Raw genomic sequence first — 24,283 nt, 5'->3', positions numbered from 1 at the left:
TCTCCTCCCCCATCTGCTTCTAATAAAAGATAATTTCATTCAACTCCTTCTTCCTCTACTTTATTCCCAACACAATTTAACAGAAACAGAATCAACAAAAAAAATTCTGATAAAATTTGATGATGACCAAATATTTCAGCATTTTCAAATACAGTACTGAAAATGACTTTTTACTTTATTGGGGTTGTCTCTATTTTATAATCAATCTTACATATTTTTTAAATCTATACCTGAATGAAAATGCTTCTGTAGCTATTCTTCTGTGTAACATGTTATATTTACCTTTTCTAGTCTGAAAATAAAACAGGGTTAACTATTCACATAATCATTTAAAAATAGAGGGAATTTTGTAAATTGGGATCTAGCTTTCAAGTGTCTACATGTATTCTAGAGCTTTCCAATGCAGTATGCCTTCTAGCTAATAATCTATTTGAAGCCAAAGGAAAAAAAAAACTAAAACTTTACTTTTATTCTTCATAGTCTCTATAACACTAAAAGTGACAAAGAACCTTTACTTTGTAAAATTTAAATTATATTAAAATTTATTAGGCTGCAAAAATTACATTCTAATTAATATATAAATGGGTTACAAAAAATGTTTAAATGCCAAACAAATTACATAAAAGTCAATACAAAGTATTTTAAGACAGTAACATAAATATCTCCTTTTGGTACTTATGACTTTAATAAATAAAATAAAACCCTCCGAAGGATGAGCCAACAAATCTTTGGCAACCAACTGGGCAGGAGGATGTGTTAGCAGCCTCTGCTATTCCTTCTGGTTCTTTCTTTGGCTCAGCAGCTCTCCCAGGACCCTCCTCTGCCTCACTCTGCCGGCCTTCCATGGTTGCTCTGAACTCCCTTCTGGTCAGCCCAGACTTAGACCACAAAATAAAAATAAAAATGTTTTTTGCTGTTCCCTTAGCATGGTTGTCAAGGCCAGGTACTTAAGAAGCACTCAATAAAAACCTAAATAAAGCCAAGCCTCATAGAAACAGCTCTCCCTGCAAAGTACAGGATTCTGATCCTATCTGAATCTGGCCACACACTAGCTGATGAGGTCGCAGGTGCAAGACCTGGCCTGCTCCACTGTTCCCAGCTTCCAGCTTGGCCTGTGAGCCATGGCCTCAAAATCATATCACATTCTCTGCCCTTGGGAGTTAGTGGAAAATGCCTATTCTAAAGCAAGGCCAGAAGCCAACTAATTTTGTCCAACTTTAAAATAATCACCCCTTAGGATCTTCCCACCAAGATCCAGTTTCTGGTCTAAGGCTCAAAGTTAAACACAGCCCTCCCCTAATTTGCAGAGCCAGTATGAGTGGTTTTGCTCTGAGTTTAAAAAAGGCAAGTCTTTTCTGATCCTGGTTTTCAACTCCATTACCCTCTAGAATAGTAAACCGTCCAAGAGAAATATAACACCAGCCAAATATGCAATTTTAATTTTCTAGTGAAACAAAGTAGGTGAAATTAATTTTAATGATGTTTTTATCTAACCCAATATATCCAAAATATTATCTCAACATGCAATCAATGTAAAAATGAATTAAGAATGTTTGCATACTAAGTCTGAAACAGTTTGTATGTATATTACACTGAGAACACATCTCAAGCCAAATTAGTCACATTTCAAGTGCTCGGTAGCCACATGTGGGCAGTAGCTACAGTATTTCCCTTCCTCCTTGCAAGAGGATAATTACCCAAAACAAAAAACAAACAAAAAAAAAACCCAAAACAACAGAAAAAAAAACAAAAAACTAACTCTACATTGTATGAAACCTTTAATGTATAACAGGTATAAATAGTAGGGTTTTTCCTGTATTCTCCAAAAGAAGGTAAGAAAATCTCTTCAGCAAAATTTAAACCTCTAAAAGGTTTTCAACTATTACAGAAAAGAAGACCTGAAATGTACACAAAAAGGCTGTATTGGTCGGGTGCAGTGGCTCACGTCTGTAATCCTAGAACTCTAGGAGGCTGAGGCAGGAGGACTGCTTGAGGTCAGGAATTCGAGACCAGCCTAAGCAAGAGCAAGACCCATCTCTACCAAAAAATAGAAAAAATTAGCTGGGTGTAGTCCCAGCTCCTTGGGAGGCTGAGGCAGGAAGATCACTTGAGCCCAGGAGTTTGAGGTTGCAGTGAGCTATGATGACACCAGTGTATTCTAGCCGGGGTGACAGAGCAAGACTCCATCTCAAAAAAAAAAAAAGGAAAAAAAAGGCTGTATTCACTTAAGTATAAAATAGTAAGAAAAACTGAGAGAAACACAAAATTACAGAATTTTATCACTAAAAAGAACATTAATGCTCAATGTGAGTAATCAAAGCACTTTTAGGAGAAACTAGAATCTAGAGAGTTTAAGTAACTTACCAATTTAGAACAGATATCAGATCAAATCCAAAAAAATCCAAAAAAAAAGCCCAATGATTATTAATAAGTATATATACATTACCTGCACATCTGAATTACGACTTCCACCTTGTGAAGCAAACAGACAGTCTGTAGGGTGAACTGAGAGGGACAATTGTGATGCCAGGTGTGAGCCAGCACCTTGGCTGAAATTGCCTTGTGAACCTTTTGGACCATCCTCCACAGACTCACTTAAATTGATGACCGAGTCTCTAATATTTGAGATGATCTCATTATTCTCAGCTAGCAAACGCTCCAAATGGTCTATTTTTTCTTGCAACATTGAGAGCTGGCCCTACAATAAAAAAGAAAAAGGCAGCTATATGAAACACTAATATAGCTCTACTGAGGCATACACATCTTTTTTTTTTTTTTTTTAAATTATGTGGCTGCCTACGAGGGCAACCACTCACCCTTCACTTCCCGCTTTTATAAGTGGGATCACAGAAAGCATGGACAGCTGGCAGGGTTGAAACACCAATTTACAGCAGAAAATCTTCTCCACGGCTGCAATCTTTGCTTAATCATATTTTAAAATGTGAAATAGAAGGACCAAAAATATTTTGAGATATATTTCTTATTTTCCCCAAACTCAGTTCTAAAAGATCTTTGAGTCTCTGGAATCACTAAGTATAGCAGCATATTATATTCAGGTATGAAAATTTAAATTTAAGAGTAACTCATTAGAGTTACAAGACTCAGAAAGTATGAATCTGAAAAAGACCCTTGTATCTCAATCCATTAACACTAGTCGGCAATCCTAAATAAGAAATACCATCTATAGAAAAATTGATCAGTCAGTTCTTAATTAGCCATAAGCATGAACATCCCCCAAGTAACCACACCAGCAGTCTGCTTTTACTATACTGTGTGTCTTGGTTTTTTCCACCGATCCTCACATTAAGAGGCTTAACCTTACTATACAGGATAATAGCTCAGCTTATAAGAGCAAGGACAATCATTGTCTTGTTCACCCCTATATCCTGGGTTCCAAGTCCAGAACAGATACTCATACATTTGTCAAATGGCCCTCATATTTCTGAAGCTCAACAATAATTCTGTAGTAAACACCCACTGTGTCAAGCATAATGCTACATGCTGGTAAGACAGACATGCATAAGATACGGGTCCCTATCTTAGAACACACTAGGTGATGTTATAACGATCAACAGCCTACCCCTCATACTCCAAACAATCTACATTAAGGAAATAACTATATGCACAGTGAACAAACAACTCTGGACACCCATTACCTAGAAATAACAGGAAGGCAGAAAGGAAAGAAGGGAAAAGAGAAAAGAAAACACCTACTTTATGTCTAAAAGTAGGAAACTGGTCAAATTGATAGATTTATATCATGAAATGGTCTTTAGCCACTGACAATTTAGAAATATAAATTTTTTAAAAATAGGAATATACGGTATTTTCAGGATATAAAGTAGGGAAAACACAGCTTAAAAAATAGTACATATGATACACTTTGGGGGGAAAAAAAACACATGGAAAGCCATATAACAAGATGGTTAAAAGCTAGCATGGATATTTACATTCTCTTTTAGCCTGTTATGAATATTTGTTGGTTTTGTAATGGGGAGCAAAAGATATAAGGATTATATTCACAGGTTACTGGTCAGTTCAACAAGGGGAAGGGAAGATGTCAAGAGACTGCATCGACCAAAAGAAGACTGATAATTGGAGCAAATTGTGCCAGAACAGACAGAAGTCTGAAGAGATAAGGCAAGAAATTTTGGAATAAGAAAAAAAGTAACCAAAATTAGCAACAAATTATCTTTGGTGGGGGAGGCACAACACTAGGGATGAACATCCAAAGCCCTGATGGCAGAGAGGAGAGGGCAGGCGCACAAGACAGCCATGCCCCTCCACAGACCTGGAGGGTGCTCTCGCCACCTCTCTACTTAAGAGGCATGTGACAGAAGTGGCCCCCTATACATCAAAACTGTAGTCCTTTAAGGTAATTGTCACCTCTAGGATAGGGCTGCATGGGATGTAACCACAAGGTAGAACTCTGTAGACTGTTCATCAGCATATACAAAGACAGAAAGTACAAGGTTTTAGCACAGATCTCATCCTGCAAGACAAGCCCCATTTCCCCAAGAGAAAAGCAAAGGAAAGAATACGCATCGCTTTCCAGCTGGAAATGGCAAAGCAAAGGCAACTTGGAATATCAGTGCAACACTCATTCAGGACTTGAACTGAGAAGCTAGTTGAATCATCATGTAGATTCCAGATCAGCAAAGCTGTTGAGCAGCATCATACTATACACACTGACATTGGTTATGAGTGATTCTCCATGGAAAGACCAAAAGGGATCCTTGGCATAACCCTTTCAACCCAAGTTCAACCCAAACAACCTAAAACTATTTGAGAGTCAGGTACACAACCAATTAATCTGCATATATTTTCCTAAACAGACATGCTATTACCAAAGGCTTTCTGAGATAAGGGGAAAACTTTCCTTCACTCATCACACCATAGACTGTGGCTTTTTGAAATCACTTCTGATAGATTCCATTGGAAACTTCCAATACTGAAGATACAAACCGACTTCAGTGATGCTGCATGCAATTTCTACCACAGCAGGTAACAGTACATCAAGTTCTTCTTATTCCAAGCACAATTAGAACATGTTGACTCATCTTGCCTGTAGTAAAGCTACACACCTCCATAAAATAAAACCTTAGCTTAGTGTAAAACGCCATTACCTCAGAGCTTTTAAAAATGCTACATGTTTTATCTTATACTTACAATATTATAATATTACAAGCTTAATACAAGGGTGCCCACATTTTTCTGTACATTGAGGAAAAGATCATTTTGAGAGCCACATACACAGCAAAGCTGCCTATAGCTCAACAAGTACACATGGAGTAAGAAGAGGACCCCTCCTGGGAATATCTTTACTAGGGCCTTGGTCCCATAACCCATGGATGAGAATATTATTCAAAATACACATTACAGGAGACATTTCATGAAAAAGGATCCTATGGGCATTAAAGATGACTTTCATTCTCATTGCAGCTTTAAAGATAAACTTAACGATCAGTACCTGGAATTCTGTACTGAATTACATGCATAGGGAAAATTGTGGCCTAGGGACACGTCCACACAATGGTCTAATGAAAATCATTTTTAAGACTATATTACGCAGTAGAATAAAGTGTCCCTCCAAACAGCTGATTCCTGGTATACACACACCTCATAAGCAAATTCTGTACACATGACAGAGAAGAGTGCACTCATAGTCTGCATTAAAGTAACAGAAATCATAGATAATACTTCAGTTATGACGACAAGTCAAAGACTATTGATAGTAGTATTGAAAAAGATGATTTTCTATAGGGCAAGGAAATCACTTGTGAGAAAACCACTTTATTCTTTGATTTGCTAATCAGTTCTTTAAGGAGGCCACAGTGTTGCACTGTTGAGGAGCAGGGAAGGAGGTCAAGATATTTTATTTATTCCACTTTTAGTGAAAGGAAAACTGAGCAAAAAAATCGCAGATATCAAAGACTTTGGGGAAAACAAATTTAGAGTTCTACTACAAAGTAGAACAGGATCAGTACCCACTCAGTCTTACGAACAAAATCAATCAATGTTTATCTACAGCTATTATCTGTAAACTTACTACACAACTGTTTGCCCCAGGTAGGACACTGGCTGCTAGGGACTGGACTTACCATGAGCACATAAGCGTGGTTCAATCTGCACATCTTTGCCTTCCTTCCTGTTACATTTGGAAAAATATATGTCTTCCCTTCTTCTGCCTGAAAGGCCAACCCTCTGCTGAGCAACAATCCCATCTCCCTCAACTGCTCAAAAGTTTGGTCTTTGTTCTCTTTGTTAATCACATTCAATATTGCCCCATCAAGCTCCCCTTCTCAAAGCAACTCATTCTCAGTAATGCAATTTGTTCTATTTGCTCAAACTATACAAAATTGCCATTCTTATAGGTAAAAAATAGTCGAATGTCATCAATTTCATGTTGCTCAACTTAATATTATAACCTATCTAAATCTAAAAAAGTCAAGCAAACACCTGTGCATCCTTTAACCCCATGTGATGGTTGATTTGAGGTGTCAACTTGACTGGATTAAAGGATAACCAGATAACTGGCAAAGTATTGATTATTCTCAAGTCTTCAGCAGGCACTGAGCCCATTCCTTGTCTGCTGCACAGGGAATGCCCTCAATATGCGCTGGCACCATCCGATCAACTGAGAGACCAGATGGAACAAAAAGGCACAAGAAGGGCAAATTCTTACCTGCTCCCTCCGAGAGCCCGACTGCTCTTCTACTCCTGCCCTTGCATGTCGGAACTCCAGGATCTCTGGCCTTCGGACTCTGGGACATGCACCAGTGGATCCCAGGCTCCCTGGCCTTCAGCCTTGAACTGAGAGTTATACCATCAGCTGCCCTGGTTCTGAAGCCTTTGGACTTGGACTGAGCCATGCTACCAGCTTCTCTGGTCCTCTAGCTTGCAGACATCTTATCTTGGGACTTCTCAGCATCAATAATCAAAAAAGCCAATTCCCCTAATAAATCCCTTCTCCTCTCTGTGTGCATGTATCCTATCGATTCTGTCTCTCTGGAGAACCCTGAATAAAACACCTTAAATTCCCTTCCAGGGCTCTACCCCCATCATGGAAGTACAGACATTAGTAAGAGTCTCTACTCACTATCCTCCCTTCCTGCAAACTCCCATTCATTCATCTGCCCGTTCCAATCAGCATCTGCCCACCACTCCACCAAAACTGGCCTTGTAAAGTCCCGAAAGACTCCCACATCCCAAGCCTGATGGAGAACAGTGCCCTCACATGATTTCTCCTCTCGAGGAGCATTTGACACAGTGGAGCACTCCTTTCCCCTAGAATCACCTTCTTTACTCTCTCCCAGTACAATATGCCATTGGTTTTCCTCCCGCTAACTGTTTATCAATTTCTTTTGCTGTTCCTTCTCTCCCAACCTCTAAATGTTAGAGAGCCTCAAGGTTAACTCCTGAGCCTATTACCTCTCCAGACTGTCTTACGTGATCTCATCCACTCCGTGATTTAAATTCGTATTTGCACTGATGTCTCCCATATTTGTATCTCCCGCTAAAACCTCTGAAAAACAGACTCATACGTTCAAATGCCTTCCTGACATCTCGACTTGGGTTTCAAACGCAAGTCCAAAAAACACCTTCCCCAAAAAGCTGCCTATAGTACTCAGGTCTTCAGTAAGGGGCTTTAATCTCCCCCTAGTTCAGCACCTCAAAATCAAAACACCTTACAACGCAGCCAATAAGGACCTGCATCTCTCTCTCTCTCCCAACTTAGCTTCGCCCTGATACCACATCTCAGTTCCAAGCCAGCCTCTCCCCACCTCATCTCAAGTCCTTTGTACATGTTCTCTGTTGACATAATGCTTCAACTCTCACCCCTAATGTCACCGCTGTTTAGCCTTTCCCAGCCACCCTATCTAAAATGGGCCTCCTCATGTTATTCTCTAGCTCAACCTACTTTTGTTTCCCCCACAGCATTATTACAATTATCTATTTTATTCATGCGTTGCTTCCCCTTTTTCATCACTATGTGGATCTCTGTACTGAGAACAGGCACCATAGCTGTTTAACTCATCATTGTACCCCTGCAAAGACCTACGTAGCACAATGCCTGGCATGCAGTAGGATCTCAAATATATACTGGGAGAAAAAGGGAAGAAAACAGTAACATTTCCTCCTAAGACAAGGAAGTATTAAATTTTGGGGCATTAAATCCACACTAAAAATAATACAAAGAGAAACAAAACACTCTAACAATTTTTTTAAGAAATAAAATCAAAAAAAAAAAAATCACTGTATTTCAAAAAATAGGTAAGAAAAGAATGGGAAGAAAAACTCTAATAAACAGGGTGGTCTTTACGGACTTTTGGGGAAATGATATAGAACAAGGAGTTTGGAAAGAGAACCCCAAGATGATTCTGAACTATTTCTTACCATGTTAGTGATACAAGATCTGTACTCAACCAAATCAAGTTTCTAGTTATGAGAACTTTAGACATTATTATGTTTATAATAGAACCACCAATGGTGGCATTCAAAAGAAAGAAAATTTTACCCCAGAGTAGGTATGTATCTGAAACTTGTAATCTACACCACCTTTAATTTATGGTATGTTTCCCTTCAAAACTAATTGTGAGATTCAGCATATCACTCTATTGCATCAAGATCTTTCTGAACTCTGATTCTGTCACTGAATGTGCCCAACATGTGACAGCAAACAATGATTACCTTTATTTTTAACGACTTCCTTCAACAGATAAAGGTAAAGGCAATTTAGCCCAATGGTTAGTTACATGGGCTCTAGTTCAGGCGATCTGGCTTCCAATACTAGCTTTGGCACTTACTAGCTATGTGATCTTGGGGAATTAACATTTCTGGGCCTCAGTTTCCTTATGGGCAAAATGCAATGCTGGCACTCACTGCTTGGAATAGCTGTAAAAGAATTTAGCATAGGACCTGTCAACAGAGTAAGCACCAAAGATGGTATTGTTACTATAGCTGCTGCTACATAATAAAAGCATGGCTTTCTAAAGTCACTTTGAAGTGTACCACATGCACCTGCAGAAATCTTAATAGTATGCATCATGATTAAGGACAGACCCTAAGGCCAGCCCAAATTTGACTTCTGGCTCCACTACCGAATGGCTATATAACCTTACACAAGTTCAAGTTACATAACTTCTCTGTGCCTCAGTGTTATCATCTGTAAAATGTGGATAATTAGTAATACCTAACTCATAGGTTTGTTATGAGGATTAGTTAGTACATGCAAATCAATTTAAATAATGCCTGTAGAGTAAGCAGAATAATGTTTATCCAAAGATGTCCCTGTCCTAATCCCCGAAATCTGTAAATATGTTACCTTTCATGGCAAAAGGAGCTTTGCTGATACGAGCAGGGATTTGGGGATGGGAAGATTACCCTACAATATCTGGGTAGGCCCAATGTAATCACAAGGGTTCTTATAAGGGAAAAGAGGAGGATGGAAGAGTCAGGTCAAAGAAATGTGAGGACAGAAGAAGAGGTCAGAGGAATGCTTTTGCTGGGAGGGGGCCTTGAGCCCAGGAATGCAGGCAGCCTCTAGAAGCTGGAAAAGACAGGGAACAAATTCTCCCTTAGAGCCTCCAGAAGAAATGTATCTCTGCAAACACCTTGATTTTCATCCCGCAGGGCCTGTTTCGGACTTCTGACCTCCAGAATTGTAAGATAAACATATTTTTCTTGTTTTAAGCCACTAAGTTTATGGTGATTTGTTACGGCAGCAATAGGAAACTAATACACCTGGCAAAGAGTTGGCCCCATAGAAATAAAGCTTAGAAAATATCCTTACACTTACAGTCCTTGTTAGAGAAAGTCTGCCCAAATCCCCATCACTAGAGCTGGAGAGCTGTGAGCCCGTCTAACCTCACAAGCTGTCTCCCAGGGGCATAATTTGGTCTAGCATGGCTCTACGCCTATCTTGCACCAATAAAGGAGCAAGGCAAAGTCAGTCAGCCTCTATGGTTAAAGACAACTTTCAGGGAGAGAACATCGACATCTTCGTCTTGGACAGAGTTTTAGAGTTTTAAAGGCATTCTGGAGCTATGCTGGGGTAAGGGGAGTAAGACGCTACAGTTTGCCAGGTAAAAGCCACGGTGGCTTGGACTAGGGACTGGAGGTGGGGGAATGTGAAAGAATTTGACAGGACGGATAAACTAGCAATGGGAGGGGTAAGAAAGGAAGAAAAATGGCCTCTGAGGTTTTTGCTGGGGCAACCAGGAGGATGACGGGTGGCATTTTAGAGAAACAGGGAGTGCTGGGGGTGGAGCAGAAGGGACAAATGGTGTGTCCTGAAACTATTAGATGTCTGAATGGTGGTGTCAGTGGACACACAAGTCTGGAACTCAGGAGAGAAGTCAGGCTGAATACCTAAACTTGGTCAGAATGAATATGAATTTCAAGCAATGGGAACAAATGGGATTACCTAGAGAAAGCGCACGGATCCACCTGTTATAATTTTAAATGGCTCACCAGGCGATTCTCACACATCCCCAGTTAAGAACCGCTGCATTAAAGCTAAATAGAGGAACTGTGATTTGGTAAAAGAGAGTCTATATTTCCAGCAGGGGTGTCATCGTTACTGCAGCGGTCCCTGGTCAGCCAGACACTATTCAACCTACACAGAAAAATCCTGCTCTTTAGTCAGATCTCACGCACTTCACAGGAAGGCTTTTTGGTTTGCTCAAACGGCAAGTAACCCCTCAAGTGCCCGCTCCACCCCTTAAGATGTACGGTGTTAAGGCCAAAAAGAGTGTGAAATGGAGCTATGGCCACAGATCTGTATGTACCTCGACCACTCCATCAACAAGCCACAAGCCACAGCTACAAATGACCTTCTAATGGTATTTTCCCGACCTGGAGCTTAACATGCCTGAATTTCTTTCAAGGTATTGTCTTTACGCAGTCCATTCAAAGAAATAAACATCCTCACTATGCAAGCAAAAAGAATACTTAGTTACATAATGCCTTACCCAATCTCAGAAGCAATACTCTCTTTGCCCTGGTGAATCATTATTCATAAATCTCACACCTGCCTAGGTACAATGGCAGCAGAGTTGCTCAGATGCAGGTATATGAGAAGAGTGCCAAATGACTGTGAGGGGAAGAGCTGGCGCTCTAAGCACACTATCTCTTGCCCTGGCAGGGTACTCAAGACAATCATGACTGCACCTGGGCAACCACTCAGCAGCTGCCAGAATCACTATAGAGGACCCCAGCGCTGACCTGGAATAATAGCACCCAATCCTCCCACCACCCTCCTCCAAAAACGTGGTCAGGACTCCAGCTGCTGGCGCTTTCTACAGGTTCCATGAGACAGCACCATTTCCACCCTATGAGTTTCCAGAAGTATGTTTAGATCAAAACCATATGGCCCCACCTGCACCAGCCCAATATAGCTACACAGAAACTACCTCCTGTTGAGGCAACATTTTAGGCACCAAGCTATTGTACAAAGTGAGATTATGCAAAACAGATACTCTTTTTAAAAATGATTAGAAGAAGGGTATAAGTAGTGCAAAACATTTGGATTATAAAATTTTAATAAAATGCAGTTTTATTACTTACAAATCCATTTAATAACTACAAGTAAGTGGCACTAAGCAAATTAACTGTCGACTAATAGAACTCTTTCTTCAATTCAGTACTTCCCAACCTGTTCTATGGAACACAACTCTATTTTTTGCAGAAATTTTTTTTTAAAACCACACTGATTTTCCTTCTAAAATTTATTTTTAATGTATCTGTATTCTTATGCTCAGCACTCTGAGATAATCTGTCAACAGTGTATCCCATCCAGGGGCTTGCATGGAAGTTCATGGGATGCATTTTCAGGCTGCAACAATTCCAGGTAACCAAGATCATGTTGTTATATGCCATCTAGGCAATGATTGTTGGACTATGTTGGTAAAGTAATCGGTCTTATATTTTTTGACATATGCCTGTCTTTGTACAGAGGGTTATTATACACTATCCATTTATACTAAACTTATTCTCCATGGATCAAGGGCATATATTGCATTTTAGGATCTGCTGACAAAAGTTCTGTCAACATAATGTTATACAACTAATTTTGAAAAACACAATTTTAATGTAAAAAGAGAGTAATTGTCAGCAATGGAAAAAGCCAATCAACCTAAACAGTGTTAGCTTATTAAAATAAATGCAATTGACATGTCTGAGATCATTTTTCATACAAAAATAGTTTTGGAAAGCCTCTGAAGGCAGGATTGTATTAAGTAGATAATCAGCACCCCCTCAATATTATTTATACAAATCATTTCCTGAATAAGTCCCTTATATTCCTTACTGACAGGAGACAAGTATTCAGGCAAGCCCCATCTGAATTATTATAAATTCTGAATTTCCTAACTACTTTTTACAAGCACCACAGGTTCTAAAGTTTTACAAATTCTTTCCTACTCCCTTTCTTTATAAAAATCCATCTGAACCAACTGGTCTACAGGGCAAGGTGGGAGACAGCAAACACCACAGAAGCAACAAATGCAATAGTAAGACGCGACATAGTAACAATAGCAAACTTCTAAATATCATACCATAGCTATCAAAGATGAGTTAAGGATACAAATTTCTTGGGTTCTTCTCAAATCTGTTTTGTTTTTAAAAAAAAAAAAAAAAACAATTAGTGGCTAGATTTTCTCCCTAAAAGTCAGAAGAAATATGTTGTATCTCAAGGGTTGCCATCATCTGGTCCTACAAATTTTCAAGAGGTAGCCCTGGGTCAAAGATATTTTACTTCTTTAGTTTATGGGGTCAACCACCAACCAAACAAGAGGGGCTCTTATTTATGATAAACAAGAGACAGTTTGGGGGTTATTCTCAGAATCTGTCTGACCTTCTGAACAACCTTCAGCTATAAGCCCCCCATTTGGGGTGTTGCCTTTTGATCCTTAGTAAATATTTCTCCCTCTCCACCACCTGACCTCCCACACCCCATATACACACACACACACAAATGAGTGATTTATTTTCTTACAACCTAGAAAACATAATTTAGTTCCATAATTTGTGTTAAAGATGATAAGGGTCTTTTTAAGTCTCCTGCTGAAGTGCTTTTTTGAAATCCTTCCTTCTGATAACCTTATCACTTCTTAGGTAAGCTGATCCATGAGCCAGTTTCTGACCATTCGAATACAAGCTGCTTTATTTCATTAACATCTGCTACACAATAATCTTAATATAAGAAGTGCAGCCTTTGGCTATAAGAAATGTACTTGGCTCCGTTCTCTTCTCATAAGCACAGTCCCCAAGTGAGCTCATTCATTCTCAGCTATGCTGGTGACTCCCAGGCCAGCACCTCCCTCCCCGATCTCTCACTCTGGTGCTCCAGCCCACTTGGCTATTTCCACTGGCGTCCACCTCATCATAAACAAAACTGAACTTGGCTTTCCAAACCAGCTCATCTTTCAAACTATCCCTTTCTGCAAATAGCACAACCAGTCTCCAACACCCCGAAGGAAAAAGATGGAAGAAAATGTTTGACTCAAGTCACCCATCATTATCCTTTATCAAATCTGTCAGAAAGCCCTGGTGCTTCTCTTTACAAAATGTCTCCATATTTTTCTTCCTCTCGATTCTAGCCAATTCAATACTGGTACAGGAATTTGCTGCCTTATGTCTGTATTACCTCAAACAGATTCTCAGCTGCCTTCCTGCTGCTGAGTCTTCCTACACACTGCTACCAGAATAATCTAGATTGAATATTCTCTTAGCTCCCTTCCAGGTCTAAAATTTTCTACAAAATTAATTATCTAACACTGCTTTTCGCAAGTTTCCTGTACACTCAATGACTTGGAGTGGTTCACTACCACCTAACCACTAACTTTTCAGACCGACTCGAAGGCAATTCACAATCTGATCCTGAACTATCCAGGGTGTTTTCCCAATTCCTCTTTACGAGCGATAAAGAGTGATTCTAAATCAAGGCAATCTCTTCCAGGATTTCAAGCCTTTGAAACCATTACACTTTTACACTAGCAATGTTCTTTCTACCTTCTAAGAAGTCCTGCCCAGTTGGAAAAACTTAGCTTCTTTCCCCTCTCCTTTGGCCAACTTGAGTTAGGCCACCACCAGAACTTAGTTCTGTTTCTGCATTCCCTTTAAGGTCTTTGTCTTTGTAACAAGAATGTAAGATAAGATAATGGATTCTTATTATATTCTTAGCTCCTGTAACAGCAGAACCTAGAACCTGGTACACAATACTCTATAAATGTCTGTCCATTGGTAATAACTAGCATTTACTGAGTACTTACTATGTGCCAGGTACCATTCTAGAACCTCTTTAAATTAACTGTTTCAATGAATAATTAAATAGCACTTAACTGTCTCTAATTGTTTCACAAATGGCAGTTGTGTTTCTCCAAATAACTAAGAAGCTCTTTCAAAGCATAACATATGTCAATCACAATTTCCATAGTACCTAACACATAGTAAATTCTCAAATATCTGCTGGGTATAGTACAGCAGAGAGGCCACGGAATTGTAAGTCAGGATGCATGTCCCAGGTATGCTGTGGCTGGGCAAAGTGCTGAGGTCTAGTTTATGTGGCTCAGTGCCCTTATCTGAAAAATCAAAGACTAAAAATTACCTGACCTGGAAGGACCCTTCCTACTTTACAATTCTATGTCAGACTTTTTCATATGTATGACTTTTCTGGGATGCTAGTAACTGTTAAAAGAATGACTACTTCACTGGATTCTAAAAATGCCAATTCAGGACTTTTTTTAATGTGGAAAACGATTCTGAGAATGATTCACATTCTCAGGCTTCTATCCTCTAATGCTCCACAGGTAAAACATTAGCACCAAGGCCAGGACCCATAAATTCCACATTCCTCCACAAAGGGGAACTGCTACAGAGTACAACTTCAGCCCCGAGGGCCTCACCCTGAAGGGAAGGGGCTTCCTATCACAAAGGAAACAAAACACTATCAGCCTTGAAGAAGCATGGCAATTTGAGTAGACACTAATTTGTGAACAACAAAAAAAGGCATGACTTCATACTTTCAATCCTGAGAAGGCACAAGGGACCAAATATTGAGGCATACTGAGTTGTAAAACGATTTTTTAAATAATGAGATTCAATAGACAGGATTCAATAACTTCCATTTCCTTTGTCAGTAAGAAAAAGGGAAAGGAATTAGAAATAGAAAAAACAAAGAGCTATACAAGGAAGTCATGGTCCAGATGTGAAGGAAACTGAAATACAGCATGATTCTTACCAGCTGGAATATAAGATAAAAGAATCCACTTGCTCTGATGTTTAGAGTATTTCCTGCAAGTGGCACTGTTTTAACGATACAAGATTATCCCTCCTTCTCTACGAGGCCAAACAACCTGATACACACTGAATAGTGTTCACATTATCATAAAATTGAAAATGCTATTTACTGGTTTTAACATTTTTTACTTTTTAATTGACATAAAAATTGTATATATTTATCATGTACAACATGTTGTTTTGAAAAATGTATACCTTCTGGAATGGCTTGGTAATTAGCAGATGTATTGCATCACATAATTTGTTTTCTGGTGAGAACACTTAAAATCTACTCTCTTAGCAATTTTCAAAAATGCAATGTATCATTATTAACTATAGTCACCATGCTGTACAATAGATCTCCCGAACTTATTCCTCCTAACTAAAATTCTATACCCTTGTTGATTGGTTTTCCATTTTCGTAACCAGTGAATAGTCAGAACATGTAAGACATTATTATTATTAGGTCACAGAATGAATGCAGATGATATAAGGCTTGCCCATGTAAAAGATGGCTGAGGGACGGTGGGACATGAGGAGAGGGAAAGAAATTGAGCGGAAGAAGACAGAGAAATGTCAACTTCCTTGATACAGTGGGGAGTCAAGACATAGGTCTAAAATTGATGGATCAAAAAAATAAATGCAATTACATCATCAAGAGTTGTTAATTAAATACAAAAGTTTTTAAAAACTAGAAGAGGTATGAAATTAAATTCGTCTTTTATAAAAGGAAATGATAGCTCAAAATTTAAAAAAATCAAAAAAGAGATATAAGCATATATTTAGGGCTAGAGAAGGAACCATTCATGGAACAATGAAAAAATGGTCAGAAGTGAAACTCTGAGAAGGGTGGAAAAGGAAGGGAGAGGGACTCAATTGTCAACGTATACCTTTCTATACCATTTGAATTTGTATTTGTATGGACACTTATACTTTTATAAATGCTAAAGTGTTTAAAAAAAAAAATCATTGGCAAAGTCCCCAGCTCTCCAGTCTCTTCATTCAGGACAAGGAGGTCCACCAGCAAGAGCACAGGATAGGATCAGATTTGGGGTCTGTTCTGCTCTCAGAAAAAGCATTAAATTGCTCTAGACTCCCATGGGACCTGCAAAGGAAGCCAGTGGGAAATCCATCTACATGTGCAAAATGCACAAGTACATACATTTTAAAATGGAAAACAAAATACTTTAAAAAAAACTCTACTTAACACCAACCTTAATACTACTCCATGAAATGAATTACCCCCATTTCCTTCACACTAAGTGTACTGCAATTTAAAGATGATACTAAACTCTGAGGACACGAATGGAACAGTGGCCTATGCCATAGGGAAAAACGTGAGGAAAATGATGAAAATTAGTAAGAATTACTTAGTCTTTGATTAGTAGAAGAGCAGTCCAGTACCCCTGCCAACAACCTGGTGGTTCCCTGCCTCCAAGCTGAGCACCCTTCGGGATCCCAGACGGTTCTGTCCTATATGGTTGATGAAGAAGTTACCTACGCCTGGGCTCTCCTCCACAATACTAACTAACCCACACAGTCAGATCAGGCCCATCTGGGAATTACAACAGATCCAAAAAGTTATAAAGTCAAGGATTTCAATCTTGAAGTTATGGATCAATTTGCACAGTTCATGGCCCAGTACTCTCACTCTCAGAGTGCTCCTACAGTAAGAAACCTTCCAGGTGATGAAAGGAAACGAATTAAACTAGTCAGGCATGTCCATGCTCTGGCATGAAAGTTCCCCAAAGATACCAGGAAATCTATAAAACATGTAGATAACATGTGTTCTAAACTACACTCTACAAACACAAAGTTTAACCAACATTTATCTAATAACCAGTTTACAAAAAATGTGTTTTTTTTTTTAATTAACCTACCTCTGCTTTGACAGATCTAACCATACTATTTAATATTTGCCTCCAATGTTAACAACAGAGAAATATAGTTTAAACCAGGGATTGGCAAACTTTTTCTGAAAAGGGCCAGAGAGAAAATATTTTAGGTTTTGTGGACCAGGATATTTCTGTCTCAGCTATTCAACTCTGCCACTGTTGCATAAAAGTGGCCAGAGATGATCGTAGATGAATGACCATGATTGTGGCTATGTCATTAAACACTTATTAAACCATTTAAAAATGTAAAAACCATTCTTAGTTTGTGGCCCTAGAAAGTCAGGTGGCAGGCAGATCTGGCTCACAGTTAGCTGACTTAGGCGGAGTTCAAGACCAGAGGCCTTAGAGACAAAAGAAAAAGAGGAAAGATATTTGCCAAGAACTTCATTCTTTTCCAGCTCCCACCTCCAAGCCCCTTGTTTAAAAAATGCTATTTAGAGGACAAAATGAAATGAACAGGAGGAGGCAAGTCTCTATCCACTGTCTTTATTTTCCAGTTTCTTTCTCTTTTTCTCATATACAAAATGTAGTAAACAGAATCATCAGAATTAACAGAAATAAAATAAACAGCCTGCCTGAGAAAATGTCAAACATCTAAAATTATTTTTGTGTACAATTTTCAAACTACTTTATTACTAATCAATGTATCTTATCTTCCTACGCAAGGGGACTACATCTGGACAACCGCCAACTTCTAATTCAGCTTACAGAAAGTAAAAAGATGATCTATGTACGATGACCTGACCATAATACTTTTCTCGGAATAAGAATGCCCAACCGGTAAAGATTAAAAAAAAATTAAGTTCCATTATAACAATCTTCCATTTTTTTCTTTAACTTACATATGAACATAATCTATCCTGTATTTTCTGTAACATACTACAATCTAGAATCCTAAATATGTAAATGAATTTTAGGCATCCAAAAAAAGAATAGTGTTCAACCATCAAAAAATGCTAGTTGTCCTTTTGAGCATGAGAATTCAGCCTTTTGATCACTCCTTTCTAAAATGCAAAATGCTAACCAAGTGTCCTTGCCTAGACTGTAGCCAAAGCGGTTTGTCTGGAGACATTTTTGGTGTCTACAACTGGAAAGAGAGAGAAAGGTACTGTTGGCATATAGTAGAGTAGAGTAGAGAACAGAATGCTGCTAGATATCCTAGAATACACAGGACAGCCCTAAACACCAAAGAATTCTCTGGCCCAAAATGTCAATAGCAAAGAGGATAGAGACAGGATAGAGACAACAGAAGGTAGAGTATGCATAGTTGTAAACTAAAGTGCTTTAAGGTTGATCTTTTCTTTAGAAAACAGTATGTTAGATTTAGAAATTTAACATGAAAATATTTACTAGATACCTACTATGCACTTGCCTTCGTAAAAGTACAAATAATAACCTTAAATATATTCTCTCTTAGAAAAGCTATGTTATAACCTCAAGAGACAGAGTTTATCAAATCAAATAATTTGCCTTCTCCCTAACACAAGGCAAACTTAGCAATACTCTCTACAGCACTAGGTGCGAGCTCCATTTCAATACAAGTAATCTTCAAACTTGTTTGAACTTAAACATGGTTTCAACCTTGAAATTAGCAGCGTGGCTTGAAAACTGAAACAGAAACCCATTTCAGCTAAAATGTTCTACTTCCTCTCATGATCAAACGACTAATAACTATGAAAAGAAGCCAAATTCACTTTTTTAGAGTTCCTCCTCCTCTCCTTAGTCTACATGAACTTTTTAAAAGTCCGCTATCAGGAACTTGACCACCATGACAGAAGGGGCCAAAAATGCAATAATCCAGCAACCACAGATTATCAGAGTTGTTGAATATCCCCCCAGTTTCTTAAAGATTACGCTACAGAAGTTGGGGAACAAGGGAAAACTAAGACTGTTGAATGTGAGCCCAGGAGTTCAAGGTTACAGTGAGCTATGATCACGCCACTGCACTCCAGCTTGGGTGACAAAGCAAGACTCTCTCTTAAAAAAAGAAAAAATAAAAATTTTTAAAAATTAAAACATAAAAAAATTTACGAAAAGACTGCTGAATGCAAAAAACTAAGAATAAAGCAGGTGATCAGCAACAGCTACTGAACTACTTCAAGGAAAGTCTCAACACTTCAGTCTTTCAAAAAATGGTCAGAGTTTTAACTACACAAAAAGCAATAGCTGACTCAAAAAATCAAATAAAAATGGTCAATTTAGTTACTATTTTGCCAGATATCCCTTAATGCAAGTTAATGCATAACAGAGAGAATTACCTCCCAGTAAATACAACTGTGACATCTTCCTGACGAAAATATTTGTTTAGGCCCTGATAACAATGTTCATCTGGGAACACCACATTAGAAGTAAAAGAAAACCTTCAGACCACATGCAATCATGAGTATCTGGCCCAGCTGGTTTATGAGAATTAAAACTGGGTCAAAAAAAAAAAAAAATTGGGAGATCAAGGTCCTAGTTATACTTATTACCATGGGTCAACTTTTATTAACACCTTCTGTGTGGGACTCTTAAAAAATACTAATGATGTAAAGCATTTAAGCACATTTCTGTATGTGTATTATAGTTTCACAATAAAAGTTAAAAACAAAAGGCATAAAAGTCCCAACCTTCCAATGGCTTTCAATCAAACTTATTTAAAGACATTCTCACTTTCTCACATGATAAATGTTATCTAGGTATAAAGATAAAATCTGAACCTCACTTTTACATTTTCTATCAGTCTCAATTTCTGTATTTCAAGAGTTAATATTAATCCCTGTGGTCCTATGCTATACTAGTTAGTTATTTAAAGACTGATAATTTGTTATTCAAAACTTGACTCATTAATTCTCCAGATCCAAACATAGACATTAATAAGACATCCCATTATCCACACCATAGGTAGTAAGCAACTTGTGAAATCTGCTTGTAAGAAGTGATGATGAATTTCAGGGAAACCTTAACAATGTTTCTCCTTTCCATCTACTCAAATTCACACAAGTTACCATGAAGTACTTTCAGGGCATTAGGCCCTGGCCAGCCTCTCACTCAGTGTGGAATTTTTATTAATTTTTTTAGCTAAGATTTATTAACCCTGAAATATACACGCAAGCTAAAACAGACTAGGCCACCTGTTGCCTCCAGCCCTCAAAGTAATTCCTCCTGGAAGCACAGGGAGAAAGCCCTCCAAAGATTATCTCAGAGTCAGGCAGCTGCTCCAGATGGAGAAACTGTAGCATCCAGAGCAGGCCCACTCCTGCCCCAGAGTCTAGCCAAGTGGTGGAAATCACAGAGTTGTGGGAGGACAGAAAAAGAACAAAAACCCCCAAAACAACAAATAGACTGCTCTCAATCTACAATGGTTTTAATATCTTGCTTACAAGATAGACTTTATACCTTAGTGAAGGTTCCATATCAACAAACTAAAACGGACAATTTAAAGGAACTCAATACCTTTCTAGATAAATCATTCTACTAGACACCAAAAATGACATATAGTGACGAACTAACTTGGCTCTATTAAAACTCAAGAATTCAGAATCCAAACTTGCCAAAGAAATATAATACATTAAAGCTGCCTTTTGCTATGTTTGGTGTTGTCATCAAATTAAGGTTAACATGGAGTTAGAAGTAGTGAAAGAAATAAAAGAATCAACTCAGCCAGGCACAGTGATTAACGCCAGCACTTTGGAAGGCTGAAGCGGGAGGATCACTTAAGGTCAGAGGTTCGAGACCACCCTGGGCAACATAGCGAGACCCTGTCTCTACAAAAATATTTAAAAATTAGCCAGGCATGGTGGCACACAACTATAGTCCCAGCTACAGCAGGCTGAGGTGGGAGGATCACTTGAGCCCAGGAGTTAGATGTTGCAGTAAGCTATGATTGCTCCACTGCACTCCAGCCTAGACAACAGAGTAAGACCCTGTCTAAAAAAAAAAAAAAAAAAAAAAAAAAGGAATCAAGTGCTGGATGCTATGCTGCGTAATAGTTTTCATTATAATATTTAGCTTTGAAGTGAGGTAGGAGACATTCTGCAAAGGTATAAACTCAAAGACTAAATGTTTCAGAAAAAGGACCACTTGCATTCATTATGGCTTCATAATAAAAGTTCCTTTAAAAAAAAAAAATCACAAGCTCAGGTGCCATAGAGCAACATGCCTTGCATTCTACACCAGGTCTTTCCACAAGCAGGCCCCAGTCTCAACAGTAAGCAACAGATTCCCAAGAGGGAAGACAGCATAGCCTTCAAAGGCTGCCTGTTCAAATCTCAGCTTTCAGCTGTGTGACCTTGGGCAAATTCATCTCTCATGCCTTAGTTTCCTCACCTACTAGGTGGTGGTTGTGGGAATCAAGCTCATCATGTAGGGTAATGTCACACCTGAGTTAAGCTTACAGCGGGCTTATGATGTCTACTTGCTTCGAGTAGTCAGTGGCCTCCCCAAGCACTAAAACAGCAAAGAATACCTCTTCCTGCAGTGAAAATCCAGTACAGAAAATCTGACAGAGACAACATTAAGTACCATAAAGCTCCACAATCCACACCCTCTCCTCTAGCACACAGAACACTGCAAACACACAGGTGCTTTTCCAGCAGTCACTGTCACCTTATTAAGCAGAACTTCAGCCCCTCATTAAGGACTAGGGATGCATCTTAAAACATCAGAATTAACTTTGCCTAGGATTTCCCAGTAACTGAATGAGTCACTCACTTCTTTATAGAGTAAAATGTCAAGGTTGCCAGAAAATTCCAGCCCAGATGTTTGCATAAATCATTTTCAAGTGATCATCAAGCCAAAGGACATTATTTAAGATAACACTTTAAGTAATATATATCAGTTTTTATGATTTTTCCTGTAAGAGGAAATTCTGAAAATGCGGCTATTGAGGGAAAGAAATCACAGGAATTTTAATCCCAAAATTATACAGTATATCAAACTAAGCTTAGAACTCCTTTTGCTCTGGCTTCAAAGAGTTTACCCTTTTTCCCAACTTCATCAACAAGCACTGGACAAACTCTAAGATCAAGATTTAAAGATACCCGTAATGCTTGTTTCATATTTTCTCTCTCACACTACCAGGGGGAAGCAGAAGCTTTTAAAAATTTGATACATCTGTCTATAGCAAGATTTCTAATACCTCTCACCTGCAAGACGTTTTGAATGCTCTGTATTCACCCCTTGGATAAGCGGTCTTTTTTCACTTTCATAATAATTCAAGTAAAGTTTGTACTTTAATTTCGATTAAATCCAAGTTATTGGTCCTAGCATATCAGAAGAAATGGCAAGGATATTCTTTGGTCATTTAAATCGTCACACACAAAAAATTAAAATATCAATTTGTTCAGGCCCTGGGTTTCCCTATCCCTAAATAGTAGTTGTTAGATTAGCTAGTCAGGGTTTCAGTTCTTCAGGCTCATTCGTTACAGAGGACACTACACGACACGCAGCCAGTTTTACCAAAATTTCCGATAAGTACAGTCATTGGCAAGTAACCGACTGAAACCCACTCGTACACGCCGCGCGGCACCCTTGCAAACAGTACAGATTGTGGCCGTTTCTCTCATTTTTAGTAACTTTAAATAAAAGACTTCAGACGGGTCGTTTTCCCAACTGATTTGCCAATGTAACCACTGGGCGCAGGACTGAGCGCCCCACAGCTTCCGGCCACAGTATAACACGCGCTTCCCCACTCGGCTCCCCACGTCTGCTAACTATCCAAATGTAGCAACAGCTGAGAATGACACCAAAATCCACCTACAGATCTACGTGTAAAAGGGGCACAATAAACTTTTCCCTCCTAAGAGACAGTGGAAAGTGGGGGGGAGCCTAGGTGGGTATGTTTGATCCATTTCCGCGACTCAGTGCGCGCCGGGGGTCTGCGCTGGCGGCTTAACCCCGTGAGAGCCGGGGGACTACACACAGCAACACTCCGGTGCCGCGCTGGTTCTTGCCCAGCAGGTGCCCGAGGCCACCCCAACAGGCCCGGGTGCGAGTGCGGGAACATGGCCACTTCCCCCAAGCGCGATTCCGCTGCCGCACGCCCGCCAGCACTTTGTCAACTCGGCTCGCCCGGGGAAGGTGGCTCCCAGGTCGCGGTCACTGCCGTCCGAACACTACAGAGTCCCAGCTGAAGGATTCTCGGACCCTCCTTCGGTTCGGCCCCGCCCTGCTCCGGCGCGGAGCAGCAGGTAACTACAGGCCCCCACGCCTGGCCCCTCTGAGCCCCGCGCCCCCGCTCCCAGGTGCTTACCTGGGGAAAGGAGCCCTCGCGGCGCGGGCTCCTGGGGTAGTCTAAGTGACCCCGGTCCAGCATCAGGTAGAGCGAGAAAATCACCACACAGAAGATCGCACTGCCGAACACGGTGAACTGGCGGCTTAACTTCATTTTCCTCGATAGACTCAGGGCCTGGACACTGTCCTCACCCGGAGGAGGCAGCGGACTGTGGACTCTGGAAAGCGGCCGCCGGAGGCTCCCTTCTCCTGGGCTGCGCGCCCTCCGCGCGCTCGGGTGCGAGTCCGGGCCGCGCTGCTCACCTCGCCTCCGGCGCCACCCTGCGCCCTTGGACTTCTCCCTGGCCCGCCGCCCTCCCAGGGGCCAGGCTTCGCCCTGGAGGAGAGACTCGCCCGCAGCCGGGAAGGGGCCCCCACAAACTTGATCGCAAGCTCAGCGCCAACGCCCGGCAGGGCGCGCGGGGCAGGCGGAGGACAGGTCGCTGCCCGGACTTCCTGCCACCACCGCCCCGACTGAGTCGGCAGGAAAAGTTTTCTCGACGAGGGCAGGCGTGTCCTCACCCAGAGGCGGCGCGGGTTCGGCAGCTCCCGGGCCCGAGCCGCGCAGCTAGGTCCGAGGAGCCAAGGGGGAAGGAACAGAGTCGGGAGGAGCCTGGACCCACAACTTAGAGCCGGGACGGCCGGGCCCGCCCCCGCGGCACCGCCCCCACCTCCCCTGCCCGAGCCCCTTCCTGCTGCCGCCCGCGCCGCTGCCGCGGCCGGGCCGGGGTGAGCCCTGGGCTCCGGGGCGCACGGAACGGGCAGGAGTTTCCCCAGACCGCGCGTCCGCTCGCCGGCCTCTCCTGCCCCCCGCCGCCCCTACCTTCCCCCTCCCGGACCCGGGCTGCGCGGGGAGG

The 24,283-nt window shown here is 40.5% G+C and overlaps 1 protein-coding gene across 1 annotated transcript in view; it reads right to left on the bottom strand.

Moving 5' to 3' along the window:
• MAN2A1 (mannosidase, alpha, class 2A, member 1) overlaps positions 1-24,040 on the bottom strand; it is a 167,376-nt gene extending 143,336 nt beyond the window's left edge. Inside the window, exons 1-2 of the mRNA XM_012647374.1 lie at positions 23,407-24,040; positions 2,447-2,698 (exon numbers count right to left, since the gene is read on the bottom strand). Coding sequence (XP_012502828.1) covers positions 2,447-2,698; positions 23,407-23,541 — 387 coding nt within the window. The 5' untranslated portion in view covers positions 23,542-24,040. The remainder of the gene's footprint in view (positions 1-2,446; positions 2,699-23,406) is intronic.
• Between the last annotated feature and the right edge of the window lie 243 nt (positions 24,041-24,283).

The sequence above is a fragment of the Propithecus coquereli genome, unplaced genomic scaffold, assembly GCF_000956105.1.
Source record: "Propithecus coquereli isolate 6110/MARCELLA unplaced genomic scaffold, Pcoq_1.0 Scaffold265, whole genome shotgun sequence".
Taxonomy (NCBI): domain Eukaryota; kingdom Metazoa; phylum Chordata; class Mammalia; order Primates; family Indriidae; genus Propithecus; species Propithecus coquereli.
The sequence above is the reverse complement of the archived record's forward strand: the minus strand, read 5'-3'. Positions and strand labels throughout refer to the sequence as shown.